Source organism: Blennius ocellaris (genome assembly GCF_963422515.1).
Source record: "Blennius ocellaris genome assembly, chromosome: 14".
Classification (NCBI taxonomy): Eukaryota; Metazoa; Chordata; class Actinopteri; order Blenniiformes; family Blenniidae; genus Blennius; species Blennius ocellaris.
The window spans coordinates 20,800,321-20,823,224 of NC_137663.1; the positions used below are offsets into that span (position 1 = coordinate 20,800,321).

General features: G+C 39.6%; 1 protein-coding gene across 1 annotated transcript in view; it reads left to right on the forward strand.

The window, feature by feature from the left end:
- The window catches only part of LOC308139570 (seizure protein 6 homolog), a gene marked incomplete at both ends in the record, with an annotated part of 103,890 nt that overhangs the window by 69,053 nt on the left and 11,933 nt on the right, over positions 1 to 22,904 (forward strand). Inside the window, 6 exons of the mRNA XM_080509030.1 lie at positions 5,855 to 6,047; positions 15,737 to 15,922; positions 17,039 to 17,207; positions 17,718 to 17,884; positions 17,976 to 18,170; positions 19,858 to 19,996. Coding sequence (XP_080365156.1) covers positions 5,855 to 6,047; positions 15,737 to 15,922; positions 17,039 to 17,207; positions 17,718 to 17,884; positions 17,976 to 18,170; positions 19,858 to 19,996 — 1,049 coding nt within the window. The remainder of the gene's footprint in view (positions 1 to 5,854; positions 6,048 to 15,736; positions 15,923 to 17,038; positions 17,208 to 17,717; positions 17,885 to 17,975; positions 18,171 to 19,857; positions 19,997 to 22,904) is intronic.

Here is a 22,904-nt window from a genome sequence, read left to right on the forward strand (position 1 = left end):
TATGAACCATGGTGGAACAGCTGCTATCTCTCATCAACTCGCTTTACACTGCACAATTGTGCACAGTGGTGAAGGCAATCAGGAGATAAGAAGTCATCAGAGGATAATTAATCATTTCTGATGGAAAGTGAGAGAAGGAAATTACAGACTCGGGTCTAAACAACAACAAACTCAAACAAACACACACAAAAAAATCACATGTCCGGCCATACTTACATCCCCATCAGCTTAGCAGTATCTGAATAAAATAACTAATGTTTCAAGTTTAAAGCTTGTTATCGAGAAGGCAGTGCTTTAAACAATGAATAATCACAACACAATTAGGAATTCCCGCTGTGTTGATTGTCCAACACTATCATTTTGTAAATTTGTTAGGCTAAGATGCAATTTCACATCGCCTAAATTTCACTCTAATTCCTCAAATATATAGGTGTCAATGTGAACTTGAAAGAAAATTACAGTGCTGTACTGTGAGGAAAATTATGAGCTATAAGTTGAGCAAGTCGCCAAAGTAACCTGATTTGCAAAATGCCCAAGCCCTCTATATTAACTGAGAAGAAGCAGAAAAAAGTAAGAAGTGAAAAAAAAGGAGAACTGTGCCTAAGGCTTTGTCATTGCCATTACCCTTGAGGAAAGGGGAATCTGGGATTCTAAAATCATGCGACAATGCTTTAGCACTCAGGATGGCACTGCTATTTGAGGCTCCTGCAACAACTAAAAAAACCCCAACAATGATAAAATAGACTTTTAAGACTAAAGCAAGTCAGTCACACAAATATCTGCTTTTCGATCATTTCATTCCTGAGCTTGAGCCGCATTGCAGCCCCTAAAGTCGCCACGACTCTCTCACAGCTTGTGCTTTGTCTCACACCAAGAGTTTTTCACATAATAATATATCAGCGCTACCAGCTGTTGGGATCTGTAGACTTTCGAAAGCAGAAGTCTTCCGGTGCTAGTTTAGTCTTTATATATGATTTGTATCTGTTTTAACTGTTACACGTAATTGTGATTAGTCTCCATTATGCTTTGAATGATAATTGTATATATATTTCTTTTAATCATATTTTACTTTTAATAATATAAAGCCATGCTGCGTAATGCGACCCCCCCCCCCCCCCCCCCCCCACCCCCCCCTCCCCCCGTCCCACCCCTGAAGCTCTCTGGCACTCCCACCCCCCATGGGATGCCTGCACCGCACTTTAAAAATCGCTGGCCTTGAGGGGTGTTGCTTGATTCTGGTATTAATTTAAAAAAGTCCAATCATATTGGCTGCTCTCCCAGTTCATTCCAGAAAAAGTCACCTCCAAGCACGGTCTCACAGTGTCCATTAGCCTCCCTGCTCTCATTGTCAGCTCCCGTTGGACTGAGTGACAGTTGGTATACGTGACCAAATTCATTTTGCCGCCACCTTTGCGAGGGGCGCTCATCCTGCCCACTGTCTCAGCTTTTCCAGGCGGCTGCGTCAACACTCCCGCACACATATTACCTCAGGGACAGCAGATGGAGGGCAGCCCTTTTTTCTGCCTCGTGGTCTCATACCTGAGACCTGAGCCCACTACCTATGACAGGATTAGCTTTCCGAACTTGTCATGAATCTCACTACAAGCTCAAGCTGGCATCTGCTTTGATGGTACACTTGTCTTTCCAGAAACTGGTTCGCCCCATTTCACATTCAGCTGAAAGTTTGTCGAAGCAATCAGAGTCAAATTTCCCTCGGCTTTCATGTTTTTTTGGGGGGTTGTTTTTTAATCAGCACAAAAACATTTTAGAGCAGGGGCCACATGCATCCCAATTTCATCTTGAGTGGTGACCCACTCAAGATGAAAGATAAAATGGTGCCATAATAACTATCAAATTTTAAGTTTTTTATGTTTTGGTGCAGATTGTACACACATTTGATGTACATATTATCACACAATCAAGCAATTGCCTCTAAAATTACTACATTCTCAACATAAATCCAATTAATGATACCCACCAATGATATCTTACAAAACTGTAGTGTGTGAATTGTCCATGTTTGGGCATATGTGGGGGGTGGCGGTGTTACTAGGAGTAATGCTGGTTGTACACTCTCACAACTATATGGAGGAAGGACCTGTGATACCGCTCTTTTACACACTTAGGGAGATGTAGTCGGTCGCTAAAGGAGCCCTCCAGTGTTTGCAGGGTGTCCCTAATGGGGTGGGTGGGAGTCTTTGCCCATGAGAAGAGACAGCTAAGCCATCATTCTCCCTCTGCCTCCCTGTACCTCCACTGTGTCGAGGAGGCATCCCAGGACTGATCTGGCCTTCCTAATGAGTGTGTTCTTTGAATTTTTTTGCATTTGCTTGGTGGTTTTGCACCAATAAGGTCAGAATTTGGTTAAAACCAGAAACCGAGAGCAAAACTACATAAAAATTATTTATAAAACACAGAAAAACAGAAACTATATAAACATTTCAGAGCATCATTGCTTTTGGTTGAGACACCAAGAAAGTCTTGATTAGATTTGATGAAATGACATCAAGGTTCAATGCTTTACACAAGATCCCATTTCCGAACCTGAGGTGGAAAGCATCTTCTTTTATCATGCAGAAAAATAACTGCGACCTGCTGTTGGTTTCACGTTTCTCTTTTATAGTTCAGCGGGGAATGAATCAGATGTTGTTCCAAAAGGTGTCAGTACTCCATTATCCAGACAGTTTAACTACATGCAGTTCTCTTGAGATCCCCTCACCAGATTTAGCTGCAGATGCTGCTCAAACCTGTTGAAGACATAAAACACGGCTGACAGAGTTGCTTGGAGGCGCAAACAGAACGCAGAGAGAGGATGAATCAATTGTGCAACAAACCATGAGTGGGATGACCCAGACAGATCCTATGATTACTCCAACGCGTGTCTGCAATCAGGCAGCAGGTTAAAGAAGGGATGGCTAAACCCAACATATCCCTCCATACGTGTGCTGGGAGACAACTGAGAGAAGTAACACAGCAGGTGGCCCATTTTTATTTTTCAGAACAGCATTGTTGGATGAAACATAGTTCCATATGAAAACACAGCAGTGCTTTTACTGAATTCAGACACCACTGGGTGAAGTCTCATACTATACAGTTCTCTTTATGTGAATGTGCAGACTTGCTGATTGAGCATATTTGCAATATATCGTGACATACACAAAATAAATAAGCCAGTATCATACATAAAATGTTTGCTTGGGTAGATACTACAACATCAATAATAATCCTCGAAATGTGTGAAGAATAAACAATAGAAGGATCAGACTGGGCTGAACCGAGGACATACAGTAGTTCAGTGGTGCTCATGCTTTCTCTGTTAACATGACTCATTCGCTTTTAACATCCTCTTCCTGCTGCCTGCAGTATTCACAGTCAAATCTCAACATTTGACCATTAAAACTTAACTAATAACAGTGAGGAGTTTTAGCATTAAAACCCACTCAGGGCACAATATCAAACAACTGAGGTTTTTTTATGCAGTTTTTTTTTTTTTTTTAGATCTCAGTGCTAAATGTAACAGTCTACAAAAGAGAAATTTCTTTTTCACAATCCAGTCACCTTCTATGAAACTTTATTCAGGCTTTTCATGCAGGTCCAGCGTATTAATCAGCAAAAGCACACTCGAGTACCAGGACCACCCAAAGTTATTCTATCGCAGAGAGACAGTCACACAACTGCAGGCAATTACCAAATAACCTCACATGCATGTTTTTAAACCCATCATGCAAACTCCACATTTGAACATATATGGCCATTTTATTATGAGGCAGGAGTGCTGTACTTGTTGGTACATGCACTCTACCAACAAACACGTCATGCAAGAAAAGATAAATGGCTTAGAGGAGTATTTCTTGCCTTTTTTTTATTTATTTCTTTTTTTTAGAAGAAGAAGTCATGATAAGTTTTAGGTGCAGGATAGAACTTATACTTATTTTTCATTTTCAATAAAACATTGTAATGAAATGCATGAGAGTTTGCAGACCTCGCTAAAATAAGCATTTACTGTTTGGTTTCGAAATTTCTTGGTGCAAAATGTTGGATAGAAACAATCTTTGTAAAGACAATGTTTGAGCCACTGAACCAAACATGTGTTTAATTAATTAATTACTTAATTACTTAATTCAATGTTTAATCCAGAAGGTAACAGTAATAATGAACGTCTGAACATTCTTGAAAAGTTTGGACTTTCCCAGCATGTGACAAATTACACACACAACAAGGGATACATCTGAGACTTGGTTATTTCCAAAGGCCTATACATTTCTGAGGTTGTGGTGAAAGAAGTGGCTGTTTCTGACCATTGCCCTGTTCCATTTAAAGTCTCTATCTCAGCTTACAGCAGTAGAAGTTAGACAGAGTTGATCAGAAAATGTCACATTGATGAAAACACACGCTGAGTCTTCAGCCAGACATTCACTCGCATGCCAGCTCTGCCTGCAGCTTCTATCAATGACCTTGTAGATAACTTCAGCTCTAAGGTTATAAACATCATTGATACCATAGCACCAGTCAAAGCTAAAGTAGTATGTGATAGAAGAAAAGCTCCATGGAGAAATAAGAAACTGGTTAAGGCCGAAAAATGAGAGTGAAGACAGGCTGAGCGCAGGTTCAGAAAATCTAAGCTCCACGTTCATTATGACATCTACAAAGAAATGCTTTGCATGTATAACCCAGAATTTAAAAGGGCCAGACAATCTTTCTACTCTGAGTTTATCCCCAAACACAGTAATAATGCTCGCACTTTGTTTAGTGTCGTAGACAGTCTGACGAATCCCTCGCCATCAGTACCTCCCGAACTGTTATCGGATGCATCTTGTAATGATTTTCATCCTATTTCACCAAAAAAGTACACAGATCAGACTGAGAGTCAGTCAGTCCACCTCAGGCATTACGGCTATAACACCTGAGCCTCCACACAAAGATGTTCTGTCTTATCTGGCAGACTTTCACCTGTTAGACTGTGCACCACTAACCAACGTTGTTCAACACCTCAAACGCACAACATGTAGCCTTGACGCTCTCCCCACAAAGGTTTTTTTAAAGATGTTTGTAACTGTTTAGCTCCAGATGTACTACAGATAGTCAACAGCTCTTTTCAGATGGCCGTTTTTTCCCAAAACCTCTGAAGACAGCCGTTATTAAACCACTTTTAAAAAAGAGTAATCTGGATGCTGCAGCTCATGCAGAACGCTGCAGCCAGAGTTCTCACCAACACAAAGAGGGTGGAGCACATTACCCCCGTGCTCCAATCCCTGCACTGGCTGCCTGTGTGTCAAAGGATTGACTCCAAAATCTTACTTATAGTCTATAAAGCTTTGAATGGTCTCGGGCCTAAATACATCTCAGATTTACTTGTAGAATATAAAACCTCCAGACCTCTGAGGGCCTCAGGAAGAGATTTACTCAGTGTTCCTAGAGTCAGAAACAAACAAGGTGAATCAGCTTTTAGTTTCTACACTCCTCACCTGTGGAACAAACTTCTTGAACACCTGAAGACTGCTGACAAACTCACTTCTTTTAAATCGGACAAAAAACATTCTTATTTGTACAGGCTTTTGAATCAACAATAGATTTTACTTTCTTAAATTTATCTGAATAAATCTCTTACCTTATGTACTCTACTTTCCTTCATTATTTGTTTTCATGCATTTCTTTCAAAGCTATACTGTATTTCTACTTATATGTCTTATGTCTTTATAAAGGTTTTCTGTATTTCCTTAATTTCTTTTATTTCTTTGTAAAGCACTGTGACTTGCCCTGTGTTTGAATGGTGCTCTATAAATACATTTCCCTTGCCATCCCTAATTGTAAAATATCGCTTTCTCTCTGTTTCTCTTTCTTTCTCTCTTCTAAGGTGCTAAATGTGAGTGTGTTGGAAGGCGAGCAGATAACAGTGGAGGACACAGGTGGTCAAGAACCCTTCATCCTTGCCAATGAGTCAGTCTTGATGAGGGGCCTTGTGCTTCGCAGCTGGAGCAACCAGATCTCCATCCGCTTCCGCAGTGACCAGCGGCACAATTCAGGATTCCTCCTGCTGCATTATCAGGGTGAGTCAGTAGCATGCATGCTTACAACCCGGGTTTTGTTGTAGTTGTTTCCAAGCTAGCGTAGTCCCAGAGCAAAGTAGCTGAAAATACATAATTTTCTTTTCCAAACAGGGGTTTGTTGATTTTCAACAACAAAAATACAGACTCTCACAGTCAATGATGTGTATTGATCAATTCCACTTTCATACGGTCATCAAACCAGTTTTTTGGGAGTTTTCTTTTTTTAGCATTGCTCTCAAATGGCCATTGCTCAGATCAAAATCTGTGAAGGATAAGTCATCAAATGTGTCCAAATAAAGGTGTTACTTGCATAAAGCAGAAGCAAAGCCTTGTCAGTATAAATATTTACTGTATGTTGTCGGCGAATATAATGGCCCATAATTCCTTTCCACTCCCTCGCTTGTTTTGTACGTGACATTGATCTTCCTGTGTGCGTAACAATGTCTGTTTATCTTTGCAATCACACAAAGTGGCCACCAATTACATGCCCCATCGATTTGAGCTGACGGTGGAAGCTGGTGGACAAAACATTCATTCCCCCACATTACGGTGGCACTTTCATCAGGCAGAAAATGAAAGCAGCCATCAAAACAGAGTGCTGCTGATCTGGGATAAATCAGCCCATTGCTGTTGGATGTATGAATATCTCGGTGTGGTCCGGCTGAATGATGACAGTGAGGGGTGAGGGTGCTGCATAGCTGCGGACACGGGGACACAAATAGCTCAAATATATAAGGACGTATATGGTGTATATATACACCATCAATAGGCATGTTTTTCTCCTTTGCTGTTTCCATTCCAACACATTTTGTTTCAATCTGAGGATGTGAATGTAGATGAACACATAAAATACTGGTGCAGGTATTCGCCCCACCTCGAGTAGCAAGAATCACTCACAGCGTGCTTATAGACCTCGTCTCAGTGTTAACCCTTACCATACCTGTTATAAAAACATGCAATTTATACATGGCTGCCTTGAACTGCTGGGACTAACGTGGAGGCGCCATCTGTTTCACTTCATTTGTGTTGCATTAACAGCTTCACCAACATCAGCAGCATGCTGGCTTTCTGTTATAAAATTGTTGTTGCTTTAAATTTCCAGATTCAAGTAGGTGGCGGGAACTGTGCCTCTTTTTTAATTTCACTCATGGGATAAGGACCTCTCCAAAGTGGTCCTTATCATCACAGCTCAAGGTTGTTCACCTTGTTCTTAAAACTTACAGCTCCAACTGATAACGCACTTTTTGCAAGAAGAGATTTCAATTTAGGGCCTGTGAGGTAAATCAAAGTATTTGCCTGCTGCACATAAAGCTTTTGAGACTTGTAACCCAGGACAATTATACCATTTATATATTTATATACCTGTTACAAAGAAAATATTTGCCAATAAATCAGTACACTGTGAAATTAAACAGCCCCCTTTGAGACACAGACAGATTGAGACTTTCAGGCATTAGTGATTACCAGGGTCTGGGTGGAGGACCCAAAAAGCACATGCTTGCACTTGGAAAGTCACATAGCAATAACAACAGTTGAAACCCACCAAAACCCAATTTAATTGTAAAAAAAAAAAAAGAAGAAAAAAAAGGCAAATATAATTATTGTGGGGTGGATTTGAGAGACATATTTCAGCAGAAGAGAGGAAGTATTGACCAAAGGAGACTAGATTCTCCTGTCTGATTGTATTTTGCATCTTACAAATGATGTTTTCAACATAAAAACAAAATCAGAAGAGAGACCTATTGCCAAGAACAGAAAAACACAAATTTGAACAATTAGGGTCAAAATGAATGTCTGGACCTCGAAATGCTACATGACTATACATTTCTCCAAAAATGTTTCATTAGAAAGTAATCATTTAAAAAATAAATCAGTGACATCAGTGTTGTAACACTCTATTTGGCTTAAAAGTTAATGGGACACATTTGGTTTCACTAATGGCAAAAAAAATGTTACAAGCAGATTTCTGGAAGATTGGACATATTGTTGACACCGAAGATATTTCAATTTGTGCTCCTCTGCTTGGTAAGCAGAGTATCCCCTTGTCCTTTATAATGGGCTGTGAGAAATGTGATTGGACAAGCGTGGAGAAGGAGACAGAAGTGTGGAGAGACACATCGCAGCTCAGGGTAATTAATATCTGCTACAGCGCCAGCTCTGGCAGACTGATGGATGCCTCTATAACGTCAGCAGCAAGGTTGACACTTCGAACATGATTAAAAGATGAGGTTTACTATTTATGATAAGAAAGCAGCGGCAAGCAAATGAAAAGGCGCTCACCGCTTTTCTGATCTTTATGTTCGCTCAAACGCACAAACAGTGATGTCCCGAGGCCATTTATGGCATAGAAAAAAAACATTTTTTTAATACTGTATGTGTACAAAATGACCGTATGATCAAAATAACAAAGTCTTCAACATTACGGGACATAATGAAGAGACACAGACTGTGACATTGGAGAGCTATGAACACAGAAACACAGACAAACCAGGAACCAGAGCACACAGAAGACGCTCAACATTTACCCCAGCCCCCAGGTGAAACACATCAGGGAGCAGGAGGGGAAGTCAAGGAGCCTGAAACTGAAGACAGAGTCAGAATCTGAAAAAAGAACACAACAAATGAAACCTGAACCGTGACACAGATATTTTGAAAAGTTAACTTTTAGGATCCTACATGAATACTAAAATCTTCCTAATCCACACACCACCAAACTAATCTTGTAATTTGCGAATGCAACTTAGGCCATTTTTTCTGATAAACTGAAATATTTTAGATAATTTGTGATCTCTTTGCAACTTTATCATTCTCTAAAAACTGTATGTGTCAATGGCAACATTTGTTTTGTGTCATTTTTTATATAACACACTGACTGATTTATGTGATTGCTAAAATTATACAGTGATGCTCCACAATTGTTTTAGCAGCAAAGATTGATTACAACCTGCTTTCTCAAACAGTTGTATGGGAGATTAAATCTTAACAGCAGAGCTTCGTTTGTTTCAAGAGTTTGAATTAATTGTGTGAATTAATGTGTGAATTAATTTACACCTTTCATAAAAACACACATTCAACACATGCCAAATGGCTCCACTCTGACCTGCTGTTGATTTACAGTTTTTTTTTTTTTAATATAGTGAAAAAACTGTTTAAAGCTGAGGGATTTTTTTTTAAAACATGAGGCACATCAGAGTGCCAAGCAGCCAGAAAAAATGGTAAAGGGGAAGCCTTTACCCAGCAGGTCTTTGAAATAATATGTGGAGAGTAAAACTATTAAAACTTCATTGTCCCGTCAAAGTCTGTGGGTTTTCATCTTCATTTAATGACTAGAACTTGTCTCAATAACTGATAAGAATAGTCCCATCACTTGACAATTAAAGAGTAAACAAGATAAATAAATAGTAATTGAAACAACAGTGAAAAATATTAGTATCGTCATAGTACAGTTATGAAAATGAGTGAACAAATATAGGTGACAATGTTTACATATAAACACCGACAAAGTGATTTGGAGCAAACAGACATGGTGTTGGATTTTAAGAGTCTAAAAATAAAATAAAGTATTCAATTTTGAACAATGGTAATACCATACTATTTTATTTTTAAATAGGACAAAAAAAAGATGTACATGTGCATGTCCACTTATTTCGAAATTATTCTGTTTGTAATTGTAATCACACGATTATATTTTCCATAAAATCAACATCCTTAACTCTTTCCCTCCTCTGTACTACTTAGGCGGCCTGTGTGTGTGTGTGTGTGTGTGTGTGTGTGTGTGTGTGTGTGTGTGTGTGTGTGTGTGTGTGTGTGTGTGTGTGTGTGTGTGTGTGCCAGATCCCATGTCAGTCCACAGCCGTCCCTCAACCAATATCTGAAATGATCATGTTCATCTCCAGTTCACATGTTGTCTTCATATCTAAGCTGGTGTCTGTTAGTGAAGAAATCATTAGTTGAACAGTTGTATTTATACTGCAGTTATGAAATGACAAAAGTTAAGCTTTTTTCTTCACACTAATGCTTCGAAGTTGATTGAAGTAAAGTCAGTGTTGTGTGGAATTTTTTAATGCACTAGATATAAGTAATTGCAAGCTTTAATTTCTTCCTAACCTTTGACCATATCTTTGGTCATCCTCACCCATTTTTAATTTCTCCCTAAACATTTTGGCTATAAAATCACACATTTCTTTCCAGAATAATTAACTGGAAACATAATAGTGGCTAATTAAAATGATAGAAAACAGTTCAGTGGAAATACATAAATGTTGTCGTCACATTTTCATAAAAATAATTATATAGTTTTGAAAGAGTCAATCGAGCCTGAAAGAGCCATGGTTTCATCACTATAATAACCCCTGGTGTGAAGCATTGAAACCACTGAGCAATATATCAGACGCCATAAGAATTTAATGCAAAAGTTTATGTATTTTATTGTAGTAAATGTATTCATTTTGGTGCCTCTTCACCGGTTTGAGTGTGCCATGCAGCTGAAAAGTATTATTCATCAAATTCGTTCATTTCAATAAAATAAATGTTGCTAAATTATAATAGTGAATAAAGTAATGGATTAGAAGATTATCACATCTTTTTTTGTTTTTGTTTTGCGTTTTCACATTGTCCCAACATTGTATCTTCAATTAAATTATTATAGGACGAAACCAGGTGCTTATTCAGTGTAACTTTCCAGTGTGCATGACCCTTCCACAGACAGTGTGTAACATGCTATCAACGCTGTTAAACAGATTTGGAAACATGGCACGCTACAAACAAAGAGTGATTGTCTGGCAGTGATTGGCTTAGACAGAATTGCATGAACTCGCTTGGCGAGTGCTCCAACACAGCGGACGTTCTTGATGTCATTTGCAAACGCCCTGCACTGTGTAGCTTTAACTAATAAGCTGCATTGACAAGTGAGGTGGCCAGAGGCCCTTTGCCATTGGCAGCGAGCCAATATTTTCCACAAGTTCAGAGAAAAGCATTGATGAGAATCTGCCTCCGGTCCAAAGTTATTTCTCTTTAATAGCCTTTATTGAGTAAATGACCATTAAAATCGAGTTTTTAACCCAGCCACATAAATATCAATAGGGCATATCAAGGCAGAACTGTGGTCCAGCTTTCTACAACTGAATCACTTTCCCAGAGACAACACTATTGATCTTTCTGTAAAAGGTAATGCTTTGATGCACCGCCAGGACATGCGGCTTAGATTCGACGATAGTCAGACTCCACCACAAGTCACCTGCAAACTGCTGCTGTTACATCTTAATATCACAACAATAGCTGACTAGACAGGGCAGAATGTTCTCTGCTCAGAAACACATTTCACTCTAAATGTCAGTGTAACACAACAGATAATATTCTCGAAATATACTGCTATTAAATATAATAACGATCTACACTACATTCATTATTTCTGCTGTGTTTTCTGCCACCTCATTTCATTATCTCCTGCCCTCACCTTGCTGAATTTGATCGTGTTCCAGCCCTCCACCTGAAAGGATTCAGGAAACACACACAAGCACACACACATGGCAACAGTTTATTAGACCTAAATTGAAATGCATTTTCATTGTTTTGTCCAGATAGACTGGGTAACTTACTATTACTGGCTTCCTCAGCTCATCTATTGTGCCCTAGTCAATGACATGCGTCCATTATTAGCTGAAGAGCAGCATTCTCAATTTGAAGTGCTCGGGCAAATGAAAAAATGTGCATGCAGCCGAATCAGACTTGTTAATGGCAGGAGGGAGAGACTGCAGGGGGCAGAGCCAGGGTTCTTTCTGGACATAAACTTTTTGAAGATTGTTCTACAAATGTTGATCAAGTGTTTACAAGACCTGTATAAACTGAGTCACTATTGGACCTGAAATTATCTACCCTGTTTCCATATTTGATAGAGAGAATGGTAACTAATTATTTTTGTACAATATTTTTTGTTATAGTAATTAGGATGAATTAGTCCAAGCCTTCTGTGATAAAACCCACAAGTACATATAAATATATTAAAAAAGATAAAATACCATTTTTTTAAAAGTCTTTACAAATCCACTTCGTGTACAGATAAGTAACGAAAAAAGCTCACATATCGTTGTTCAATGTGATTTCAACAAAAGTAAACTAAAGTAACATTCAGCTCGTACTGAGATGCCCCATTATCATATATTGGCTATGACATATAAAACACATTCTATCTTTAAAACTGTGCCGTTTATGTCCCAGAGGATTCCAGCTTTTCTTTCCTGTCCTACACTTATTAAGGACACGGATTTTAAGTGAGTTGTTATCTTGCATTGGGGACTTTCTTGTATGTTTTTGTCCTTTTTTGTTTGGGAACTTTCTTTGGAAATAGTGTTGTATCTTAATAATACTGGCACTTAAGAAGATGCTTTCTTTTCAGCTGTGTTTATTTGCGTGTTGATGTTTAATAAGTACATTTGAATATATATATCAATACATGTCAGACGAAAGGTAACAACGAGAGGGGAAATTAACAACTGAGAGAAAACAGTGAGTGTACATTTTGTGATTCACATAGAAACACCAGCGGAAACAGACAGAAGTCCATGTTTCACATAAAACATATTGATTATTAGTACGAGCCCCCACACATCGAAGTTGAATGAAGCTGTGTGTGGAAAGCTTGAAGGCTTTCAATTCAGCTTTTATAATTGCTGGTCATAGATGTTTTTGAAATTCTGTATTTTCTTGCAAAAGTAATTAGATCTTTGACTTACGATGGTGATTTTATTTCACTGATAATCTGTCTGTATCTGTAAGGATAGTAAAATCATCAAAAAGTTCAAAACAATGTTTACCTTTATACTTAAGATAATTTCAGACCTGTTATGCTACTTGAGTGGAGTCTGTACTTCTACTTTTAACACTCGTACCTAATGAATGTAACTACTTTTGCCAACTTTTGGCATTGGTGAGATGTTGATCTGAAATGCTACTCCATATGGTTTTGTTATTGAGGTCTTAACCTGTGTATTACCAATGTGACTATTTTCTCTGCTTTCCAATAAAACAATAACTAAAGACATAAGCTCAACATCTGTTTCCTGTGGCTCTACAGTAACATGAGCTAATCTTGCTGGCTGTCTGCGCCATGGATCTATTATTTCTAATGGCAAAACAATCAGACTTTATGGCCCAGCACCACATCTACTGGAATGGAGGCAGTACGTAATTTAATACTTCAGGAATTGGCTCCACAATTTTTGCCTCTGGCTCTCCCACTGCATGCTCAATAGGGATGTAAATGCTGCTATGATAATGGCAATAACTAGGTTCATTGGAGCTAGTGATAAACTATGAATGGAAAGAATGACCCAGGGGCAGTGTACCTCATCCCTGTGGCTCACTGATTTACTGCAAAAGGAAAAGCCTGTTTCATTATGGTTGTAACCAGTGGCTTGTATAAAAGGAAAACATAAGTCAGTAGTTTTATAAACCTTTATGGCCATTATGCATTTAGAGCTGTTTTCCCATGAGTCCAAGTTCAGAGATTGATAGAATGACATTTTGGCTTCGAGGTAATGCTAGAAAACATCCCTAAAGTGTTTGGGTTTTTTTGTCTGCAAGTGCAAGCACTAATCCAGCCTCCCACATGGAGTCTAATCTTCCTGCACTCTTTACTGCTTTCTCCCCATTTTATATCTGAGCCTCTTGTCTCTTAAGTGTCTGTTTTTACTTTCTGTGTGTTGCTGGTGAATCATCTGAATTTATGATGATGTTGGGAGGCCAGTCATTAAGCCTGTCTATGTGTCAATATGTTTTAGTTGATGTTTACCTTATTCAACTGGATTTAATCTGACTGGATCACATTTAATATTGCTAAACCAGATTATAAAGAATCCCATTTTGCTGCAGCTTAATTTACTTTGCACGCATTAACTTCAATATCGGATGGGATGTTGTCATGTTTTATTTAATTCATGCTAATACACATGGATAGGAATCAAGCCGCAGAATGCACATGTAAAAAAAAAAAAAAAAACCTGGGTGGATCCTGCAGCTGGATGTAGCTCACATCTAAATTCAGTAAACTGAATAGTCCTAATCATATTATCATAAGAAGATTAAGGTGTTTACACTACACGGCTCATGCCCAATTATTATCATAATTGCTTTTAAGACAGCAAATATGGTTTCCAAACAAACAGGTCTTCCAGATGACCTTTTCTTTGTCGCTTTCTTCCTGCTTTCTATTAGCCCTTAAATAGTCTCTGTATCAGGTCCATTAAGCTCAAACATGACACACAACTTTGATGGTTTCAGTAAAGTTTAAGCTATTAAAAAAAAAAAAAGCCTTCTGTATATTTGCTGCTGCACAATCCCATTGTTGTAACACAAGCCGTAGCGTGCCCAATTACATTGCCTGTTCTTGTTGTGCCCGGCATTTCAAGAAGTTTAGAAGTTTTAGTTGGACCATTAAAGTGCCTCCACTAATGAGGTGGAACAGTGTGGTTATTAGACAGGAAGAGAAGGTTGTTTAATAGCGTCCATTAAAGACTTGGTTAGCTTACTTCATTATCCATGGGAACTCCATCCCATCTTACACCATTTGTTTAAAAACAGAGACAGGACAACAATGCAAAGCAAGTCCAGGAACATTGATCTTGCCCGAGCTGCTATTGCAACTCTTTGACAACCACTACAGAGGCAATTCCTCCTCCAGCTATCACATTACACACGCGCTCTGATGTCGGACTGATCAGCATTGCTTCTATTTGTCAACCTATCTTGCAGTGGCTCCACGGCGAACCGCACAGAGACGTTAATGACCGTCCTGCTGCAAAACACGTCTCCGTGCATTTGCATACCGCCTGTGTTGGTAAACTGCAATTAGGAGATGGAGCGTATATAAACAGAGCTGAAGGTAGTTTATAAAGCATGTGTAATTGTGCGTGCGGTTTGAGAGGCACAGAAATGAGAGGACAGAGGGAAAACAACCCCGTTCCCCCTCCACCTCCCCCTGCCCCTCGCCCCACCCATGTCTAAATATGTTTGTGTGTTCGGCAGTGGTTTGGAGGCGAGACAACACAGTCAACAATGCAACAAAATAGCAGGGGGTTATACACAATGCAGCACACAGAGGATTATGTTGTGGAGCCGGTTAACATTGTTGGCAATTTTTGGCCAGACTTAGACTTTTGTGCATGGGTGGATCATGAATAGACAAATACCAAACTGAGCAGTGAATAATATGTCTCTAAAAATTGTATTTGAATAAAAACTTAACCCACAAATAGAGCAAGGGAGTGGGTCTCTTTAAAAAAAACTGTTTTATCATCGGGATATTACCGGAGTTGTTGTTATTTGCACTGTAATTACAGAACTGGTGATTATCTCATTAACTTAGCCGGGATATAATTGCATTGCATTATGGCATGAGCCTGTTTTCAGTCTTTAAAGGTTCCCTCTTTCTAATCACTGACGTACTCATCACAGTAGACAGGTCACAGTAAAAAAAAAAAAATCACCACACTTTCTACATTTCTCTGACATGAGCAACAAAGGAAACTGGCATCTGGCACTTGTGTTTTCAAGTAACTACTTATGAGATTTTGCAGTTTTGTGCCTGACAGTATTAACTGGGCTTTTGGCTAATTACAAGCCAGAGAGATTCCAGAAATACTTTAGGAAAAAATAACTGAAGTAAGTCTGTTGTTCTCTCCCTTCCTCCCCAGCTTTCGTGCTGAGTTGCACTTTTCCCAAAGAGCCTGCCTCTGGAGAGGTTTCCGTGACGCACCTCCATGCTGGCGGAGAAGCATTTTTCCATTGCTCCACCGGGTACAAGCTGCTGGGACCCAAAATGCTCACCTGTCGCAATGCAACCACGCCTTATTGGAGCGGGAAGGAACCCAGATGTGTGGGTGAGGCCCCGACCTCTCATGTTAACAAATTCACACACATACTGGAGCAATTAAAGGCAATGAGGGAACTAAGGTGGGAATCTACGGGACCACAGAAAATCTTTCTCTGTTCAGTGAGAGCAAAGTTAATTCTGGCCAAAAGATTTCATACTTCACAATTTACCATGCCCTTTTTACATTTATGGCCAAATAATTTCCAAATAGGGACGGTGAGAAAATCATTATTTTCTCACTGCCCTGTAAGTATAAATCTTTATACCTAGCCCACTCGCACACTCGTCTGTAGCAGCAGAAATTACTCTCAATGTAATCATAGTGATATGATATAAATCGACTATAACTTCATGCCTTCAAATGTTCACCTTAACTGGGCTAGTTTGCATTTGATTTTAATGCAGAATTATCTTCCAAGACTGTAAGGTTCCTAATTTAAACATGTATTTAAGCTTGGAATCAACTCAAATGTTTTGCCAATAAACTGTATAATTACATGTGTGAAAAAAATAAAATAAAAAAAAAAATATATATATATATATTTCCTTTTTTAAATGTATTTATTAATTTTTTAAATAAGGAAGAAGTATGCTGGTTTGCCTTCGGGTCTCCTTGATGTGATTTTCATTAACAAAGGCTTTCACCAAGTTGTCTCCTACCGAGTTGATTAGTTGCACTCGAAGGCCAAATAGGTGTGTTTGCATGTGATTAGCAGCGCGGGGAGCGGGTCTTTGGAGACGGGACAAAACAAGGCCAATGGACTTGGCTTCCTTAATTAGAAATGGACCACAAGACTATTCTTCTCCTACTGGTAAAAGCTCATCTGCCTCTTCCAGCCTTTCACTGTGCCTGCCTGCAGCTGCTCCGAACTGATACTGCTGCCGTTTTGCTGCTCTCTTCACAAACAATCACCCACTCTTAGACCCGAGAGAGCTGCCTCATGTAGCCCAGCCAAAGTCCATGGGATATTGATGCAATCTTTACTCAGAAAGGGTCTTTTCACGCCCCTCCCCCCTCCCACACACACAGTTGGTGTCATTACATTTTCCATCTACTTTTTTTGCCATCCGACTCTTTTGTCCTCTTCATCTCTCCCCCCCCACTCTTTTTCTTCTCCTATAGCATCCTGTGGGGGAATGATAAAAAATGCCACCTACGGTCGCATCGTCTCACCTGGTTTCCCTAGCAACTACAGCAACAATCTGACCTGCCACTGGGTCCTGGAAGCCCCCGAAGGCCATCGGCTTCACATTCACTTTGAGAAGGTGGCTCTGGCAGAGGACGATGACAGGTGATTTATGAACACTGCCAACAATCATCCATATATTTGCAGTGAAGGGAAGCGTACAGCAAGAGCACGAACATGTCAGAGCCTTCTAAAAAATATATAGTATTTCTATAAATTTAGTTTTTAGCTACTAAAGGCTATAAATGACCAAATCTTTAGGGAGTGACAGGTGAATTTAAAAGAACCTGTCTTCATTATAATGCTTAAGGACTTTTTTTGTCAAGCAAATGACTTGAACGAGTTTGAGTGTAGCGAGAGATTGAAGACGGCAATTGCATTTCACTTTTCTTCCTTAACTACTGAGCCATATGGCCATTGTCATGCATGGCCATTCACCTCATTACAGAGTGTAGAATGTTATCACAAAGTTATTACAGCCACAACTGGAACAGTGAGCAGCTCTCAGGTAGCTTGTAACTTCTTTTTTTTGCCCCATTCTTCTTTTACTTTTCAAGGCTCGTTTACATCTATTTTAATCTGTCTTGCTTTTCTCCTGTGCGCTCTGTTTTTTAGGTTGCTCATTAAAAATGGCAACAACATTGACTCTCCCCCAGTGTACGACTCTTATGAAGTGGAATACCTGCCAAATGAGGGCGTGCTTAGTACTGGACGTTATCTTTTTGTGGAGTTCACTACAGACGGGACAATGACTTCCACCGGTGCGGCTATTAGATATGAAGGTATCTAATCATGCACACTCTCGTGTTTGCTAATAGCGTCCTGTGTCTGCCTTGTCACTTAGATTTAATGTCATGTCCTCTGTGTTCACAGCTTTTGCCAAAGGAATGTGCTACGAACCTTTTGTGAAGTATGGTAACTTCAGCGGCAGTGACTCCACCTACAACCTGGGCGCAGTGGTTGAATTCTCCTGCGACCCTGGCTACACTCTGGAGCAAGGCTCTGTGGTGATCGAGTGTGTGGATGCAGAAAATCCACAATGGAACGAGACCGAACCGGCATGTAGGGGTAAGTCAACAGATTCCATCTGCTCCCAGTAATTGGGGAGCATTAAATCTTTTTAAAAATGGGTTTTCACCAAAGAAAAACCTAGAGTTAGATATGACTGACCTAAGGACCCACGGATTACGTTGTCTGCTTGATCGTTGCAGGGGTTTGGTAAAGTTCTTTTGTTCAACTACTAAAAGTACCACTGGCAGTTAACTACATCTTCCTAAGCTGCTTTGCTCTGATCCGTGATAAATTTCCTTTTTAAATTATAACAGTGATTTGCTTTGATATGCGTGCTTGCGGGGCAGATTTCAGAAGTGCTTCAGATTAAAGGCACACAATAGCTGGCCTAAGATGAACACTGTCAAAGTGCGCAGACTATGCACTGCGTTTAATAGTGGTTTAACTCCGAGCCCTCTCCCTCTCTTCTTTGTGGCACTCTTCCCACATACACACAAACACAACGCGCTGACCTTACTGCGGGTCTGTAATGCGTCCATGGTCATCCTGCCACAGAATGGAATTGAAAAGCTCTCTAGTAAAGCTAGATATGAAGAAAATTTAATTTCTGCTCTCGTGGGTCACGGTCACTGAGTGTTTCTGTGTTAGTATGCAGTTTTACAAGGATCACACCAAGGACCTTACCCACTCAATTTCTGCTGTGTTTCATTTGCCATTATGGCTGTGGTCCTATTCAATGGAGTCACAAAGAAGTTGAAGGTCCATCATGTCAGATTTGAGTGAAGTCACACTTTGTGAACAGCGAATTGAATGAATGGATGGATGGATGGATGGATGGATGGATGGATGAATGAATGAATGAATGAATGAATGGATGAATGGATGAATGAATGAATGAATGGATGAATGAATGAATGAATGAATGAATGAATGAATGAATGAATGAATGAATGAACGAACGAATGAATGAATGGATGGATGGATGGATGGATGGATGAATGAATGAACCTTTATTTCAAACATACAAACATAAAAAAGAAAGAGTCTACATGTCATATTGGTGTGTGTTTGCTTTTGCTGTTAGCCATGGCCATTGTTTCATTTACAATTATATTCACCATTTAAACTAATTGTTGAACCGAGAACAGACTTGAGGTTTCACGGTCAGGGCATGAGGGGCATGGTATTCTGTTCCACCCCACCTCTGACCTTGAAATGTTTGAAACTGGGGACTTCTTGAAGGGTACAGTGTAATGCAAAGGACTACTTATTACAAACTTCATGAATATTTAGATTTTGAATCGTGATGTTTGTACAGACTGCTATGTTGTTGTTTTTTTTTAAACCGCCACTAACAAGATCCCTACAGGCTTCCAGTTGCCTGCAGACATTGCTTTGGATGCCCCACATGCAGTGGTCTTTCATGTACTGGCAAAAATTACTCAATACCCCATCTTCTGGTACAAAATGGTATCACAAGAGAAGAAATAGGAGCTTGTTTAAAATCCTGCTAATTTAAGTGGATTACTTTGTAACACTGCACAAGTGTCTTGAAAAGGACAGACCAATAATTGTTTGGGTACTTTTTGTGAATAACACTTTTACAGTTTACATTTTAATGATTTTTTTTTTTTTACTGAAGCTTAGTTTGTAATATAGATAGTAAATTGATCACAATCTTATATTCCTGTTTTGAAATATTTTGTGTCTCAGTTTTAACCTGTAGCATCTGTCTGTTTTGCAGCTGTGTGTAGTGGCGAGATGACAGACTCTGCTGGTGTGGTGTTGTCTCCTAATTGGCCCGAGGCCTATGACAAGGGGCAAGACTGCATCTGGGGTATCCATGTGGAAGAGGACAAGAGGATCATGCTTGACATTCAAGTGTAAGGGACTACACCCAGGTGTAAGACTGGAAATCGCTCAACAAGGAGGTCAGATTGACCTCGAGATGTCAATCCATCTCCAGTTTTAAACCTCCTCTGCTGCTTTGCTGTCTTTTCCCACATCCACATTGACACACTACAACATGTACGTGGGGAGGTGTTTCTGTGCTTGCAGTCTCTAATTAGCCTTTTCCCATTTTAAAAAGGAAAAAAAACCCTTACATCCGCTACATTAAGAATTCTGTGTTGCTTCCAGCCCGCTCTCCGACCAGATTAGCCAGTAAGCCTCCGTGCTCTCACTTCCCTGGTGTCTGCCTCAGAGTTGGCTTTGAAATGAATATGCTCTGGCAGTGAACTTCTCTGAGCCACTTATCCAGCCTACCCAACTGTAATTCTGCACACAGGCACACTGATGTCAAAATAGACACACACAGATGCAGGCACACCGTTTCACCTTCACCCATCACTCTTGCATGAATTATCCTCTACACTAGTCGGATTTGAAGTGTGGGGTGGGCATCTCCTGGGGGGCAACAGACAACTTCAAATAGCAGGAAAAGAAATTAGGGGTCAAGAGAAGAAATTTTCACTGCTGCCCCCCCACTCCCCTATCATTAATAAGTCATAAATGGAGTATAGAATTGTTAAATATTTCCTCAAAACACTAATTTCTGCAACAGTCAATATTGCAAGTGTAATGGAGGTGCAATTGTAAAATGAAAACATTCCATTTAAAAAAAAAAATTGCAGATGATATTTCTCAGTAATGCATCTAAGTTGCATGAGACCAATCAAGCTTTATATTTGGATCAGAGTCATCAACAATATCATCTCACAATTTGCAAAAATTTAGAAAGTTTTACATTGAACCAAACATTACTACTTGGTGTGCAATGAAGCAGGATGTTGGGGAGATCTGGGGCACAATGCGTGAGGAGGGGCTCATGTGCCCACACTTTGAAAGTCCCTGTTCTATATTACACACACACACACACACACACACACACACACACACACACACACACACACACACACACACACACACACACACACACACACACACAACACATTTGTTATCACATCAGACTGCACCAACCGGTCGTAATTCAACTGCAAAGAAAAAGAAAACCACATCACCCTGCTTACTTTATAGCTCTCATTGAGCACTTCTGTAAAAAAGACAACAACTACTCAAGCTGTTTAAGCACGAACACGAGAATCTGCATCACTGTCTTGTTATCATATATGGATTTATCTGTTCGCCTCAGCTGAGTGATTCCCATAAATATTACTACATACATGCATCCTATGGTGAGCACAAAAGCTCCGGCATAAGTGATTTGTGTTATTGCCTGAAGCAGTTGTACACAAGAGGGCACAGAGAGGTTAAAATTAAACCAGTGGGAATAACCGCCCGGGGTTGTAGAAAAACAGCCACTGACAAATCTCAAACAGAGACCATTGTGAGCCGTTGGTCACAGTGGTCATTACACATGCTGGAATTTGCTTCAGGTGCGATGTTTTTTTTGTCTTTGTGCCGTAATTCTTTTTATATCAGTACGATGCTAAAAGTGATATATGCTTAAGTAATGACACGAGGTCTGGATGTTCTGCAGGCAGATTACGATGCAATATAGATTAACACCTACACGACTATATTGCAACATACATAGTGTGGAGAAGAGCACACCAAGATAGAAATCATTAATCACTTTGCAGATTTCATGAGCTCTTTGTAAAAGATTCATAGTGATTATATGAAGGACGAGTGATGGACAACAACAGGACAGGGTGAGGTTTTGTTTGGATGTCTTTCCTACAATGCCTGGAGCAAAGAACTGTGAAAACTATGCTATATAACAACCTTCAAAAAGAAGATATCTCTTCCACAACAACTGTCTGCCGGTACTCGGCCAAAAACACATAAAGCATATGTAATGTGAAACAAATGTGGCTACAAATTCATAGTAAATTGCTGTGAAAGAGAAAAACAACATAAATGTTGTTTGTGAAGCATGTATAATTAGAATCAATGAATGCAGACCATTACAAAATCCATCAATTCAGGGTATGTACACAAAAACAATACACTTTCCATTTTATCACACCATTACAATTCTTTCTCTCACTGGCTTTTGAATGCAAAACACCACCTTAAATATATTGGCTACACATTACTCAGCAGTCTTTACCAGAGGCATCTCTGGATTACTGCTGCTTTTTAAACCCTTGGTGTCAATAAATAAATGAATCAACCACTCACTGCTGGTAGCAACTTCAGGTCAACAATTTATTTTCTTTTGGGAGGCCAATAAAACACCACTATCCATTTTTTATATGTACCTAACTGTGATGGTGTCATGGTGTGTAAATAAGGCTAATCCTGCCGAGTTTAAGACAAAAAGGCGAACAATATGGAGCACCATAATCAAAACATTCATCCATTAATCAATAGGCTCTCAGCCAATCACAGTTCTCGGCTATGCCTTGCAGTGGTTGGGACTGAGGGAGACAGAAAGGATTAAGCATGGTAGTTGACTCAGGCAGAGTGGCCTTGTTATATCACAGCTCTACCACCCTGATGTTTCATAATTGGGAGGTTTACGCTCTCCGAGCCTAAACTTTGAGGGGTCATGAATCCCAAAAGTCCCTCGGACCTCAGCCTCATGCAAGCACAACACATAAAGATGCATTCCTCAGCATCAGATTGTTTCTAAGTTATCAATTGTTGTTGCTATAGATTTTTCAGTATTTATACATTCCCATAACAAGGAAGACAAGGATTCACAGCTGAGCTGAGAACAGTGCCCGCAGTCTCCAATGTAAGGAGCTCCAATACTGATAGCCACTGATTCAGTCAGTCGTGACTCTGATGCAGTGTACTCAGTTCACTCTGAGAAGTCCTTAA